This window comes from Eleutherodactylus coqui, chromosome 13 (genome assembly GCF_035609145.1).
Source record: "Eleutherodactylus coqui strain aEleCoq1 chromosome 13, aEleCoq1.hap1, whole genome shotgun sequence".
NCBI classification, from domain to species: Eukaryota; Metazoa; Chordata; class Amphibia; order Anura; family Eleutherodactylidae; genus Eleutherodactylus; species Eleutherodactylus coqui.
In genome coordinates, this window is record NC_089849.1 from 120,953,457 (window position 1) to 120,969,880 (window position 16,424).

At 46.8% G+C, this 16,424-nt stretch overlaps 2 protein-coding genes across 2 annotated transcripts in view; one reads left to right on the plus strand and one right to left on the minus strand.

Moving 5' to 3' along the window:
• LOC136588082 (zinc finger protein 250-like) overlaps positions 1-16,424 on the plus strand; it is a 65,811-nt gene that overhangs the window by 26,243 nt on the left and 23,144 nt on the right. The window lies entirely within an intron of this gene.
• LOC136588079 (pendrin-like) overlaps positions 15,356-16,424 on the minus strand; it is a 130,798-nt gene continuing 129,729 nt past the window's right edge. The window contains exons 18-20 of the mRNA XM_066587017.1: positions 15,962-16,107; positions 15,737-15,820; positions 15,356-15,390 (exon numbers count right to left, since the gene is read on the minus strand). Coding sequence (XP_066443114.1) covers positions 15,367-15,390; positions 15,737-15,820; positions 15,962-16,107 — 254 coding nt within the window. The 3' untranslated portion in view covers positions 15,356-15,366. The remainder of the gene's footprint in view (positions 15,391-15,736; positions 15,821-15,961; positions 16,108-16,424) is intronic.

Sequence of the window (16,424 nt, forward strand, 5' to 3'; positions counted from 1 at the left end):
GCTGCCAGCCAACCCCAGTGTGGGAGGTAAGATACTGTATGAACAACCTGTATATTGATGGAAACTAGGGAAGGTATCTTGCCCTAAACTGATAACCAGGAGAGGGAGACCCCTGCCTATAAGCGGAGCACTCGTCCCGATAAGGATGACCTAACAGTCTTTCTCTAGGCGCTGACTTGCCCTGGAGGGCCACAACGCCTATAAGACAAAGATAGAACAGCGTCGGGGAGTACAGAAACAAAGGAGGAACAAGCTGACAAGGATAAACAGAGAAGCGGACAACGGGAATAACAGATCACAGAGTACACGAACGAAGAACACAGAACATAAGCAGACAGAAAGTTAGCAAGCTAACTGTCAAAGCAGCGGCCGGACATGAAGTGATAGGAACAAACTCAACAAAACTGCAGCAAGGTCTGAAAAGGCCCAGGGCATCTATATAGGATGGTGATCAGAAAATGAGCATCATTTGAACAGGGGACCAGAAGCTATTAACCCTAGGAGTGCTGGAAGAGAGTGAATATAAGCTCAGGGAACAGAGAGAATGGGACGACACCCATGTTTACCAGACATAGAAGCAGAAGATTGTGTCTAAACAGTGCACCTAACACTGCTGAAAGCCACTTTGATGGCCAGAAGCTCCTTGTTTCCCACATCATAGTTTTTTTCAGCAGGTGATAACGTGTAGGATAGAAATGCACAAGGGTGTAGTTGCATCTTATCTCTCATTCTCTGTGACAAAATGACTCCCACCGCGAGGTCAGGGGCGTCCATCTCCACATCAAAAGGCAACTCTGGGTTTGGGTGGATCACTATTAGAGGTAAATAGTCTTTAGTTTTTCAAAAGCAGTTTGTGCCTCTGGGGACCAGGAAAGCGTGTGCTTGGAGAAATTACTTTTGAAGTCCTTGATAAACCAATTTAGGAATGAGCCAATCCAGGACCGCTTTAATCTTGCTGGGATCCATACTTAAGCCCTATGGAGAGATAATGTATTCCAGGAATTGTATTTGGGTATTTGGGTTGTATTTGGGTCTGTTTAAATTCACATTTTTCTAACTTGATGTAGAGGTTATTCTTTTGAAGCCATTCCAAGACCGCCCGAACGTTCCTGCGATGTTCCTCCAAATTGTCAGAGAATAGGAGAATGTTGTTGAGATATGCCACCACAATTGATTCAACAGGTCTCGAAACACATTATTGATAAAGTGCTGGAAGGTAGCGGAAGCATTGCAAAGACCGAACGGCATCATTGGGGATTCAAAGTATCCACATCTTGTCCTGAATGCCAACTTTCATTCATCTCCGGGCCGTATTCGCACAAGATTGTATGCTCCTCTGAGGTTCAGTTTTGTAAAGACCTTGGCTACCTGTAGCCTCTCCAGCAGTTCTGCGATTAATGGGAGAGGGTAGCGATTCTTAATGGTGATCTTGTTTAGCTCTCGGTAGTCGATACATGGATGAAAAGTTGAATCTTTCTTTTTAACAAGGAACATGGGTGCATCTGCTGGAGAAAATGAAGGCCAGATAAAACCCTTCCTTAGATTTTCATTAAGATGTTCTCGAAGGGCCTCTAACTCAGGTTCGGCGAGGTTGAAGATGCGCCCAAAGGGCATAGAAGATCCCGGGAGCAGCTCAATAGCAAAGTCATACGGCTGGTGAGGTGGCAGCTGGTCAGCCTTCTTACTGCAAATATCCTTGAACATCCAGTAGTGTACTGGTAATTTCTCTAAGTCCTGTTGCTCATCCTCAAGGTCATGTACTGGTTTAGGGGTAGATTATGCCATCTGGCAGTTCTCCTTACAGTATTCTGAGGGGAAGGCAATGGTCCTAGTTTCCCAGTTGATAAGAGGGATTATGGGTAGAAAACCAGAGGATCCCGAAAATCATTGGAAACTTAGGGATGAGATAAGCTCTAAGCTGATTGTCTTGTGGTGGTCAGGATTCATGTGGAGCTCCAATTCAATTGTCTCCTGTGTGACAGGGCTTTAAGACAAGGGTGACCCATCCACGGTTTCCATATCTATTGGTATGGACCTGATTCGGGTTTTATTGTCTTTGTCATGAGCGAATGTTAAGTCCATGAAGTTTTCCCCCACCCCTCCCCCCGCTCCCAAGTCCAACATCGCTGAGCACTGTCTCTTCTTATCACCCATTACAATCTCTATTGGGAGGTTAAAATAATGGAGTGGGGGAAAGGTTTCCACACCGTCCTGAATTACTGGTACAGAAGTGTGCTAGATGGCATCACCTTGTTTCATGATGGCTGGATTGGTCATTTGCTTGGCATGGGCCAAGGCGACAGTCCTTTAGAGCTTGCTTGGACAGTTTAGGGCATAATGTCCTGAGCTCCCACAGTAAAGGCACAAATTTTTTGCCCGGCGCCTTTCTATTTCCGTGATAGAGAGAGGTCTACGGATGACCTTCACCTGCATGGGTTCAGGGGCAGCTTCAGTGCTTGGGTGGGAACTAAATGTGGGTTGACTAAAAGAGTACGGGGTGCTTGGAAAGTCTCTGGTCAATCTGGATGCATAACTGGATGAACCCAGGTTTTTGGAAGTCTCCACTCTGGCAAGTTCATCTTTTACCCACTCAGATAATTCCCGACGAAATTGCCTCTGTTCTGCAGCAGGATTTCACATGGTACCATTGGCCTAGTGACGAAATTCTGTATATTCTGCAAGCGAACGTTGCTCTTGTCGTATGTTATGCAACTGCCCTTTAGCTGTGGCACAGTGGTTTGGATCATCAAAAATTTGTCCAATAGCGGCCGTGAAGGCATTAAGGCGGTCATGGAGATTAATGTTGGTCTCGACGTATGGCGAGGCCCAGGCAAGCACCCCATCAGTGATCAGGTTAATGATTAAAAAAAAAACCTTTTTCTGGTCACTGGTAAACAATGTGGGCTGTATTTGGAAATAAATCCAGCATTGATTTAAGAAACCCCGATATTGGCGACGGTCACCTGCAAATTTAGCTGGTAGCAGTATGCGGACATCTGGTGCAGAGTTGCGCATCTCCAACAGCTGTCTCTGTTCCCCCTCGATCTCCCATTGCATAGCATCAAACTTCTCTTGGTAGGAGGCACAAAATTCCTGAGTGTGGTCACTATGGACTCCATTTTTGCGTGTGATTTATTTTGTAAGGCCTTACCAGCGCTGGATCGGAGCCCAGGTGTAGTAGCCAAGCCAGACTAGAGTAGTTGGGAGGAAGCCAAGTCGTTAGCAGGTGGTCACAGTTGCAGTACAAAGGATAAGACAGAAAGCGTAGTCAAGTGGAAGCCGGGTCATTAGCATGTGGTCACAGTTGTAGTAGCAGAGGAACTGGTAGCAGTGGAGCTTGATTACAAGCTGAGAGCTGAATAATCATGCACTGAAGGAGTGGCAGGACTAGGCTTATATAGGAAGTACAATCAGGACCACGAGACAGGAACTGGATAACTGGGAAATACAAAAGGCTAGGTTTTCAGCAAGGGAACTGACCGTTGCCTAGTAAAGAGAGCTGCCAACTGGAATGCAAGAGGTTGTGGGTTCGAGCCCTGGCACACATTCTCGCTTCAATCTCACCCACTTTGTTGTTGAGACTTCTAGCATACGTTGCCATACAATTTATATGGTGGCTGTTATTCTTTATTTTCATTGTTCTACATTTGGTCTTATTAGCTATACAGCCAGTTCCAACTGTACTAACCCCACCTCCTGCCCCCCCCCCCACACACACACTCCCATTACTTGGCCCCAGGTCACTGTCTACACTATCTATCCCCCTATTTCTCTTGGTTCCCCCCTCCCTGGTCCCTAGTTTAAACACTCCTCCAGCCTTCTAGCCATCTTCTCCGCAAGCACAGCCGCACTCTCCCCATTGAAATGCAGCCCATCTCTATGATAGACAAAGCTAGGAGGGATAGTTAACACTAAGGAAGAGAGGGAGAGTATTCAAAAAGATCTAGAAAAGCTTGCACAGTGGGCAGTGATTAACAGAATGGTATTTAACAAGGAGAAATGTAAAGTCCTACATCTGGGCAAGAAAAATGAAAAACGCACATACAGAATGGGAGGAATTGGGCTAAACAGCAGTACATGTGAAAAAGACTTGGGTATACTAATAGATCAGATGAGAATAGGGCTGACCCCTCTGCACTGTGACAACCCTTCAGATATTTGTAGACAGCTATTAAGTCTCCTCTCAGCCTTCTTTTTTGCAAGCTAAACATTCCCAGATCCTTTAACCGTTCCTCATAGGAATAAGCCAAAAAAGAGAGATGTGGGCTCACCTCACCAGCAGTAACTTTCAATGTTGCAGGAAGATCTGGGATCCAACAGGAGCTCCATCCTCAAGTAGCCGACGGCAAACGGCCAGATTCCATATGAGCAGAAAATAGAGATGGAGGGGAGCTGCTACCGTTAAAAATTTCCTTCTTTATTGAATAAAATAAAGCATACAGCTCACAAGTGCACGCTGAACGCGTTTCGGCAAAAGCCTTTGTCAACAGCTGTTGACAAAGACGGTGAGCGGTCTGCAAATCATCTCCTATAAGGAGCAGTTAAAGGATCTGGGTATGTTTAGCTTGCAAAAAAGAAGGCTGAGAGGAGACTTAACCCTTTCCAATCCAATTTGTAGCCTCGTTTTCCTAGGGGGCTTACTCTCTGTCATTATACAACAGCGCTATATGTTGGCTAAAGCCAGTACTGCATGAGGTAACACGCTGGATAGGTTTCAGCAGCAGAGAGGCTGGCAATCTACAGTAAGAGAACCCCGACATACGTCTTCCAACATCGGAGCTGTACAGCCTTAAATCATAATGTCTTTAGACGTCAGACAGTGGATTAGAAAGGGTTAATAGCTGTCTACAAATATCTGCAGGGCTGTCACAGTGCAGAGGGATCAGCCCTATTCGCATTTGCACAAGGAAAGACTAGAAGCAATGGGATGAAACTGAAAGGGAGCAGACAGGTTAAATATTAGAAAACATTTCTGACCGTGAGGGTGATCAATGAGTGGAACAGGTTACCACTGGCGGTGGTGAGTTCTCCTTCAATGGATGTCTTCAAACAAAGGCTGGACAAATATCTGTCTGGAATATTCTAATGAATCCTGCACTGAGCAGGGGGTTGGACCAGATGTCACTGGAGGTCCCTTCCAAATCTACCATTCTATGTTTCTAGAGCCTGTAGTCGACATCAAAGTCAGCCCAGTTCTCCATTTGGCCTGCTTTGTGTACATGATGTGTGTACATGTGCCGTGCTATGTGTCCAATGTGTACATGTTAAGTGTCCATGTCTCCTGTTGTGTGTACATGCACCCTGTTGTGTGTACATGCACCCTGTTGTGTGTACGTGTGTCCTGCTGTGTGTACGTGTGCCCTGAGATGTACACACAGTTGTCAGTACATGTTCCCTGGTATGTGTACATGTTGTGTCTATATGTGTCCTGCAATGTGTACGTGTCCTATGTGTACATTTGCCCTGCTATGTGTACATATGACTTGCTATGTGTAAATGTTGTGTATGCGTGTGCCCTGCTATGTGTGCATGGTGTGTGTACATGAACCCTGCTATGTGTACATGGGTCCTATTGTGTGTTCATATGCCCTGTTTTGTGTACGTGGGTCCTGTTGTGTGTATGTATGCTCTGCTATGTGGACATGTTCACATAACACATACGGCTCTGCTACATGTGCATTGCACACGGCTGTGCTACATGCGCATCGCAAACGGATCTGCTACATGCAAGTCAGGCACATGGCTTTGCTACATGCACCTCACGCACAGTACACACGGCTCTCCTGTATGCGCGTGACACAGCACAAACAGCTACATGTGCATCATGCAAAACACGGCTCTGCTACATTCGCATGACACACAGCACACATGGCTCTGCTACATTCTCGTGACACAGCACACACGGCTCTGCTACATTCTTGCATGTAGCAGAGCCGTATGTTGAGCTGTGTGGCACGCACATAGCTGTGTGTTGTGCTTTGTAGCATGAACATGTAGCATGCATGGCACGCACAAGGTGAAGAGCCATGTGCTTTGTGTGACACGCGCATGTAGAAGAGCCGTGTGACATGAATGTAGCAGAAGCATGTGACAGACGCATGTAGCAGAGCCGTGCGTGCTGTAGTGTACATGTATGCTGTGTGTCACGTGCATGTTGCAGGACCACATATGCTGTATGTGATGCACATGTAACATAGCCCTGTGTGTGACACGCGCATGTAGCAGAGCCATGTGACACGCGCATGTAGCAGAGCTGTATGTGCTGTAACGCAGATGTATGCTGTGTGTCACATGCATGTAGCAGAGCCACGTGAGCTGTATGTGACGCGCATGTAGCAGGGCGATGTGACACGTAGCAGAGCTGTGTGATGCACATGTGGCAGAGCTATGTAACATGCATGTAGCAGAGCTATGTGACACGCATGTAGCTGAGCCGTGTGTGCTGTAACCCGCATGTATGCTATGTGTGACGTGCATGTGCCAAAGCCGTGTGTGCTATATGTGACATGCATGTAACAGAGCAATGTGTGTTGTGTGTGACACGCATGTAGCAAAACCGGGTGTGCTGTGTGCAACGTGCATGTATCAGAGCCATCTGTTCGGCACGTGACGCGCATGTGGCAGAGCCGAGTGTCACGCACATGTGGCAGAGCTGTGTGTGTTGTGTAAGACATGTAGTCGAGACGTGTTATGTGCAACACGTATGTAGCAGTGCCGTGTGTGCTGTGTGTGACAACCACGTAGCAGAGCCATGTGTGCTGTGCTTGACTTGAATGTAGCAAAGCCATGTGTGATGCACATGGAGCAGAGTGCTGTTTGTCACGTGCATGTAGCAGAGCCGTATGTGCTGTGTGTCAAGCGCATGTAGTATAGCCTTGTGTGTTGTGTGTGACTGGCGCAGGTAGCAGAGCCATGTGACACATGCATGTAGCACAGCTATGTGTGCTGTGTGTCACATGCATGTAGCAGAGCTGTGTGTGCTGTGCATGATGCACATGTAGCAGAATCATGTGACACACATGTAGCGAAGCTATGTGACACATATGTAGCGGAGCCGTGTGTGCTTTATGTAACCCACATGTATGCTGTGTGTGATGCACATGTAGCAGAGCTGTGTATGATGCGTGGCACGCACAAGGTGCAGCCCTGTGCTGTGTGTAATGCGCATGTAGCAGAGCCATGTGTGCTGTGTCACGTCCATGTAGCTGAGCTGTGTGGGACATGCATGTAGTAGAGCCATCTGTGCTGTGTGTGATGGGCATATAGCAAAACTGTGTATACTGTATATGACATGCAGTTAGAGCAGTGTGTGCTGTTTGTCACACGCATGTAGTAGAGCCATGTGTGCTGTGTCATGATAATTTATCAAAGCCTTGTCTGCTGTGTGTCACGCATCTGTAGCAGAGCAGTATGTGCTGTCCATGATGCGCATGTAGCAAAGCCTTGTGCCTGATGCGTCATGCACATACAGCAGAGCCAAGTGTGATGTACATGTAGCACAACTGTGTGTAACGCAATGTTTCAGAGCCATATATGCTGTGTGTTATGCGCATGTAGCATAGCTCTGTGTGCTGTGCCATGCGCATGTAGCTCTGTGTGCTGTGTGTGACACACATGTAGTAGAGCCGTGTGTGACGTGCATGTAGCAGAGCGGAATGTGCTGTGCATGTAGCAGAGCCGTGTGTGCTGTATGTACTTCATATGTACCAGACCCGCGTGTGCTTTGTGTAATGCACATGTAGCAGAGTCATTTGTGCTGTGTGTGACTACCATGTAGCACAGCTGTGTGCTGTGTGACGCGCATGTAGCAGAGCTGTGTGTGCTGTGTGATGCAAATGTAGCAGAGCCATTTGTACTGTGATGCGCATGTAGCAGAGCCATGTGCTGTCTGTGATACACATGTAGCAGAGCTGTGTGTGCTGTTTGATGTGAATGTAGCAAAGCCATGTGTGATGTCCATGTAGCAGAGCTGTGTGTGCTGTGTTTCACGCGCATGTAGCAGAGCCGTGTGTGCTGTGTGTCACGCGTAGTAGAGCCATGTGTGCTGTGTCACATATCCATGTAGGAGAGCCATGTTTGCTGCGTGTGATGCGCATGTAGCTATGTATACTGTGTCAAGTGCATTTAGCAAAGCCATGTGTGTTACACGCGCACGTAGAACAGCATGTGACACGCGTAAGTAGCAGAGCCATGTAACATGCATGTAGCAGCGCCGTGTGATACACGCATGTAGCAGCGCCGTGTGATACACGCATGTAGCAGAGCCACGTATGCTGTACATGGCGCCTATGTAGCAGAGCCCTGTGTGTGATATGTGCAGGTAGAAGAGCCTGTGCGTGACACGTGCATGTGGCCATGTAACTTGCATGTAGCAGAGCCATATGACATGCATGTAGCAGAGCCGTGTGTGCTGTTACTCGCATGTATGCTCTGCGTGTCACACGTGGCAGAGCAATGTGTACAGTATGATGTGCATGTCAGAGCTGTGTGTGACGTGCATGTAACAGAGCCATGTGTATAGTGTGTCTCACGTGCAAGTGGCAGGGCTGAGATTGTGTGACACGCATGTAGCAAAACCATGTATACTGTATGTGACATGCAGGTAGCAGACCATGTAGCAGAGCCATGTGTGCTGTGTGATGATCATATTTCAGACCCATGTGGGCTGTGTTTAGAGCACATGTAGCAAAGCTAAGTATGCTGTGCATGACATGCATGTAGAAGAGCCGTGTGTGCTGTGCATGGCGCACATGTAGCAAAACCGTATGTGACATGCACGTAGCAGAGAAGTGTGTGCTGTGTATCACTTTCATGTAGCAAAGCCATGTGTGCTGTGTGTGACGTGCATGTGTCAGAGCCATGTGTTCCGTGTATGACGTGCATATAGCAGAGCTTAGTGTCACGCACATGTAACAGAGCCATGTGTGTTGTGTGACACGCATGTAGCCGATATGTGCGTTGTGTGTGAAACATGTAGCAGTGCTGTGTGTGATGCTCATGTAGCAGAGCCATGTGTGCTGTGTTACGCGCATGTAGCAGAGCCGTGTGTGATGCGCATGTACTAGAGCCCTTTATGTTGTGTCACGTGCATGTAGCAGAGCTGTGTGTGCTTTATGTGATGTGCATGTAACAGAGCCATGTGAACTGTGTGTCACGCACATGTAGCAGAGCTGTGCATGACTTGCATGTAGCAGAGCCTTGTGTACTGTGTGTGATACGCATGTAGCAGAGCCGTGTGTTCTGTGTTTGACGCAAATGTAGCAAAGCCACATGTAATGCACATGTAGCAGAGTTGAGTGTGCTGCTTGTCATGCGCATGTAGCAGAGCCATGTGTGCTGTGTGTCAAGCGCATGTAGTATAGAGCCATGTTTTCTCTGCATGACATGCATGTAGCAGAGCCGTGTGACACAGGTATGTAGCAAAGCTGTGTCACATGCATGTAGCAGAGCTGTGTTTACTGTGTGTGATGTGCATATAGCAGAGCAGTATGTGGTGTGCATGATGCACATGTAGCAGAGCCAATATTTGTTTTTGCGTGACACGCATGTAGCAGAGCCATGTAACACACAGTAGCAGAACCATGTGTACTGTGTGGCACGCGCATGTAGAATCATAGAATGGCACTAAATCATCCCAGACAGATATTTTTTCAGCTTTTGTTTGAACACTTCCATTAAAGGAGAACTCGCCACCTCCCGTGGTAACCGGTTCCACTCATTGATGACCCTTAGGCCGCCTGCAGACGACCGGGTTGAATCCGGCTGCGAGAATTCTTACAGCGGGACCCAACCCGAGCGCGTGCAGAGAGCACAGCGGACTCACCTGCTCCCGCAGCTCCAGCTCTTTCATGTGCCGGCTGCCGGGCAGCCGGTGCATGCGCGGAGCGGAGCCAGCGGCCGGTGAGTGACGTTTCACAGAATTAGAGCATACTGCAGTTTGTTTGCTGCGAGTGATTTCGCACAGACAAACCGCAGCTGTCTGCATAGGATTGCGTGCTGTAATGCAATCCTATGCAGGCGTCCAGGGGCGGAAATTCTGCGGGGAATCCCGCCGTGGAATTTCTGCTCGTCTGCAGGCAGCCTTACTGTCAAAAAGTTTTTACTAATATCTAATCTGTGTCTCCTCCCTTTCAGTTTCATCCCATTGCTTCTAGTCTTGCCTTGTGTAAATCAGAATAGGGCTGATCCCTCTGAACTGTGACAGCCCTTCAGATATTTGTAGACGGCTATTAAGTCTTTTCTCAGCCTTCTTTTTTGCAAGCTAAACATTCCCAGATCCTTTACCCGTTCCTCATAGGACATGATCTGCAGACCGCTCACCGTCTTGGTAACTCTTCTCTGAACTTGCTCCAGTTTATCTATGTCTTTTTTTAAAGTGGGGTGCTCAGAACTGGACATAGTATTCCAGATGAGGTCTGACTAAGGAAGAGTAGAGGGAGATAATAATGACCTCACGTGATCTGGACTCTATGCTTCGCTTAATACACCCCAGAATTGTGTTTGCCTTTTTTGCTGCTGCATCTCATTGTTGACTCATGTTCAGTCTATGATCTATTAGTATACCCAAGTCTTTTTCACATGTGCTGCTGCTTAGCTCAATTCCTCCCATACTGTATGTGCTTTCTTCATTCTTGCCCAGATGCAGGACTTTGCATTTCTCCTTGTTAAATACCATTCTGTTAGTCGCTGCCCACTGTGCAAACTTGTCTAGATCTTTTTGAATCCTCTCTCTCTTCCCTAGTGTTAGCTATCCCTCCTAGCTTTGTGACGTCTGCAAATTTGATCAGTTTCTCATCAATTCCCTCCTCCAGATCATTTATAAAAATGTTGAACCACACTGGGCCTAGGACAGAGCCTTGTGGCACCCCACTTGATACATTCTTCCACTTGGATGTGCAGCCATCATGTATGACCACTCTTTGAGTACGATCACTCAGCCAGTTGTGAATCCACCTAACAGTTGCCTTGTCAATCCCAGATTTGGTCATTTTTTTAATTAGTATGAGATACTTTGTCAACTGTTTTACTAAGGTCAAGATAAAACTATATCCACCGCATTTCCCTGATCAACCCAGTCGGTGATTCTGTCATAGAAGGAAATTAGATTAGTCTGGCATGACTTGTTTTTTCTAATATCTAATCTGTGTCTCCTCCCTTTCAGTTTCATCCCATTGCTTCTAGTCTTTCCTTGTGCAGATAAGAATAGGGCTGATCCCTCTGCACTGTGACAGCCCTTCAGATATTTGTAGACCGCTATTATGTCTCCTCTCAGCCTTTTTTTTTTTTTGCAAGCTAAACGTTCCCAGATCTTTTAACCATTCCTCGTAGGACATGATTTGCAGACCGCTCACCGTCTTGGTAACTCTTCTCTGAACTTGCTCCAGTTTGTCTATGTCTTTTTTAAAGTTGGGTGCTCAGAACTGGACCCAGTATTCCAGATGAGGTCTGACTAAGGAAGAGTAGAGGGGGATAATTATCTCACGTGATCTAGACTCTATGCTTCTATTAAAGGGGTTGTCCCGCGGCAGCAAGTGGGTCTATACACTTCTGTATGGCCATAGTAATGCACTTTGTAATGTACATTGTGCATTAATTATGAGCCATACAGAAGTTATCAAAAGTTTTATACTTACCTGCTCCGTTGCTGGCGTCCTCGTCTCCATGGTGCCGACTAATTTTCGGCCTCCGATGGCCAAATTAGCCGCGCTTGCGCAGTCCGGGTCTTCTGCTGTCTTCAATGGGGCCGCTCGTGCAGAATGCCGGCTCCGTGTAGCTCCGCCCCGTCACGTGCCGATTCCAGCCAATCAGGAGGCTGGAATTGGCAATGGACCGCACAGAAGAGCTGCGGTCCACGGAGGGAGCAGACCCCGGTGGCCATCTTCAGCAGGTGAGTATGAAGACGCCGGACCGCCGGGATTCAGGTAAGCACTCTCCGGTTTTTTTTTTTTAACCCCTGCATCGGGGTTGTCTCGCGCTGAACGGGGGGGGGGGGGGGTTAAAAAAAAAAAAAAACCCGTTTCGGCGCGGGACAACCCCTTTAATATATCCCAGAATCGTGGTTGCCTTTTGGCTGCTGCATCACATTGTTGACTCATGTTCAGTCTATGATCTATTAGCATACCCTAGTCTTTTTCACATGTGCTGCTGCTTAGCTTAATTCCTCCCATTCTGTATGTAGCTGAGCACTGTGTGCTGTGTGGCACGCGCATGTAGCAGAGCACTGTGTGCTGTGTGGTACACGCATGTAGCAGAATCGTGTGTGATGCACATGTAGCAGTGCTGTGTGTGTTGTGTTTCACGTTCATATAGCAGAGCTTTGTGTATTGTGTGTCACGTGCAGGTAGCAGAGCCATACATGTTGTGCCACATGCATGTAGCAGAGCGTTGTGTACTTTGTTTGACACGCACGTAGCAAAGCCGTGTGTGCAACACATGTTGTGCTGTGTGATGCACATGTAGCAGAGCAGTGTTTGTTGTGTCACGTGCATGTAGCAGAGCTGTGTGTGAAACGCATGTAGCAGATTCGTGTGTGCTGTGTTACACACATGTACCACAGCCATGTGTGTTGTGTGTGACGCACATATAGCAGAGCTATGTGTGCTGTGTGTCACGCGCACATACCGGAGCCGTGTGTGTTGTACGTGACGCTTATGTAGCAGAGCCTTGTGTGCTGTGTGGCATGTGCATGAAGCAGAGTCACTTACGCTGTGTGGCATTCGCATGGAGCATAGCCGTGTGTTCTGTATGGCATGCGTATGGAGCAGAGCTGCGTGTTCTGTGTGGCATGCGCATTTAGCAGAGTCATGTGTGCTGCGTGTGACATGCACATGTAGCAGATCCATTTGTTGTGCTGTGTGGCACGCACATGTAGCATAGCTGTGTGTTGTGCTGTGTAGCATGCTCATGTAGCAGAGCCGTGTGTGCTGCATGGCACACACAAGGTGCAGAGCTGTGTGCTGTGTGTGATGTGCATGTAGCAGAGCCGTGTGTGCTGTTACCTGCATGTAGCTCAGCTGTGTGCGCTATGTGTGACACACATGTAGCAGAGCCGTGTGTGCTGTGTGTGACGGGCAAGTAGCAGAACCAGGTGTGCTGTGATGCGCATGTAGCAGAGCCATGTGTATTGTGTGTCAAGCGCAAGTAGCAGAGCCATGTGTGTGACGCACATGTAGCAAAACAGTATATACTGTATGTGATATGCAGGTAGCAGAGCAGTGTGTGCTGTGTGTCATGCGCATGTACCACAGCCTTGTGTGATGTGTGTAACATGCATGTAGCAGAGCCATGTGTGCTGTGCGTCACGAGGATGTAGCAGAGCCTGTAACTTACCTGTAGAAGGGCAGCGTGTGCTTTGCATTATGCACATGTAGGTGTTTGTGCTGTGTCACGCACATACAGCAGAGCTGTGTATGCTGTGTGTGAAGCGCATGTAGCTCTGTGTGCTGTGTGTGACACACTTGTACTAAAGCTGTGTGTGCTGTGCATAATGTGCATGTGGCAGAGCTGTTTGCAATGTACAGGTAGCATAGCCGCATGTACTGTGTATATACCAGAGCTGTGTCACTCGCATGAAGCAGAGCCATGTGTGCTCTGTGTGACAAGCATGCAGCAGTGCCGTGTGTGTTGTGTGTGATGTATATGTAGTAGAGCCATCTGTGCTGTGTCACGTGCATGTAGCAGAGCCGTGTGTATTGTGTCATGTGCATGTAGCAGAGCCATGTGTGATGCGCATGAAGCAGTGCCGTGTGTGTTGTGCGTAACGCTTATGTAGTAAAGCAATCTGTGCTGTGTGTTACGCGCATGTAGCAGAGCCATGTGTATTATAACGTGCATGTAACAGAGCAGTATGTGATGCGCATGTAGAAGAGCCGTGTATGTTGTGTGTGACACGCATGTAGCAGAGCTATGTGTGATGTACATGGGGCAGTGCCGTGTGTGTTGTGTCACACGCATGTAGTAGAGCCATCTGTGCTGTGTGTCACACGCATGTAGCAGAGCCATGTGTATTGTGTGTCACGCACATGTAGCAGAGCAGTGTGTGATGAACATGTAGAAGAGCCGTGTATGTTGTGTTACCTGCCTGTAGCAGAGCCGTGTGTGCTTTGTGTGACACACATGTAGCAAAGCTGTGTGTGATGCGCATGTAGCAGAGCAGTGAGTGCTGTGTGTCACACACAGGTAGCAGAGCCGTGTGTGGTGTGTGTTGTGCATGCATCAAAGCCATGTGTGCTGTATCACATGCATGAAGCGAAGCCATGTGTGCTCTGTGTGACACACATGTAGCAGTGCCCTGTGTGTTGTGTGTGATGCACATGTAGTAGAGCCATCTGTGCTGTGTCACGCGCATGTAGCAGAGCCATGTGTATTGTGTGTCACACGCATGTAGCAGAGCCATGTGTGATGCTCGTGTAGTAGAGCCATGTATGCTGTGTCACATTCCGGTAGCAGAGCCTTGTGTGCTTTGTTTGACACGCAAGTAGCAGAGCCGTGTGTGCAGCACATGTAGCGGAGCCATGTCTGCTGTGTGTCACGTGCATGTAGCAGAGCCGTGTGTGCTGTGTTTGACACCCAAGTAGCAGAGCCGTGTGCTGTGTGTGATGCGCATGTAACAGAGCCGTGCGTTCTGACTGACAGGCATGTAGTAGAGCCATGTGTACTGTGTCACGCAAATGTAGCACAGTTGTGTATGATGTACATGTAGCAGAGCTGTGTGTGTGACACACACATGTAAGCAATGACATGACGTGATCGCAGATGCTAACCAGCAGGTCCTAAAGCAGTAGCTGTGGTTTATAACTCCAATCCCTTGCACTACATTATATCAGTTAGTGGCATTTGCACCACCAGAAACACTGGTACTATTTTAAGCTCCTAATAATTACTAGTACATATAATATAGCCATGAGTACACAGACAACAGCTGTACCTTGGCACAAATGCCAGTATTTTATTAATAGTGGTTACCATTCTGCTTAGGTAATTTACTTTTCCAACATTATTGCCATGGAATCTTAGAATAGAATCAATATATCCTTGGACAAAAACGGTACGGTCACTTGTGTTATCAAGAGGGGTTATGAATATTTTAATGTATATGAATCATGTATAAACAGACATCCAACTTAATGTGGACTGGAACCCAACATTCAACACAAACCTAATGACGTGTGATTTAATTTATAGCTTGCCACTCTGATCAATAACCCTTCCAGATTTGGACTGTGATTGGCTAAGGATCTACTGGAAATTCAAGGCAAGTCTGGCTTGATGGTGCTTTCTTTGTAGGTCTGATGGAAGGACTATTATGGGAAAAAGATGAAGATATTGACATAAATAATGAATCAGCAGTAACATGCTTTGTTTTCTTCAGAATGCCAGCGCCCTCATTGCCTGTCAAGTAAACACAGCTCATTAGTCCATATACCTGACCAACAATATTAATGTCTTCAGATAAGATAAAAATACCGAACATACAAAAGACACCAGAACCATGATCTTGAAGTATATAAGCCATTGCTTTTCTAAATTATATATGGTACACATCATAACCCAAATATGAAGAGTACTGGTGGGCATATACCTGTACCTCTATCTACTCTAAGCAGACAAAAATTTCAGTGATACTGGCCACTAAGCTATTACAATTTGAGGTCTGTTTTTTTTTAAGCCCAAAGTACATGAAAGAATGGCACAATCTACAATACATTTACTTTATAGACTTTAATAGTCTCCTTACCTCATCTGGTTCGTGAAGGTCCAGGTATGCTGGATCCAGAATCAGATGTTCTAATGGAATTTTTGATTCCTTCATTAGTGAAATCTTTGGAAGAAAAACAAATCCATGTTTAGCTGATTAAGTTGAATGTTGATAGGCATTGGCTACATGACAAATACCATCAGGGCCGAATAGCTCCACAGCAGTTATGTCAAATGGCCCCTTTGTAGTCCAAGCTTTTTATACCTTCTCTAGTAGGGGATCATGTCCATCCCTGAATGTCTGAGTATGTTCTATGTACAGGACCGCATCATGAACAGTGAGGAAAAAGAGATCGGGCTTGATGGTTTCATCGAAGAAGGAGCAGGTCTCCAGTTTCTTCAATATGTTATCTGAGGAAAGGGAAGGTATGATTATTTCTGTATTACGAAGTTCCTTTAATGACTTTGGGGCCCTAATATGATTTCATGAGCTAAACGTCAATGATGAATACCTTAGAAATGAACTAGGAATATTTTTACGTACTACTGATTTTATATTGGTGATTTTACACCCCATATTCCAAGTTTCTGATGAAATCTCAGACATAGTAGTTATGACTACAGATCTTCTTACCCTGTAGATTACCATTTGTTAAAACCAGTTGATCTGTCACTATACCTGTATCAAAACAGGCCTCTGATTGCTCACCAAAGGATTATTGGCCTAT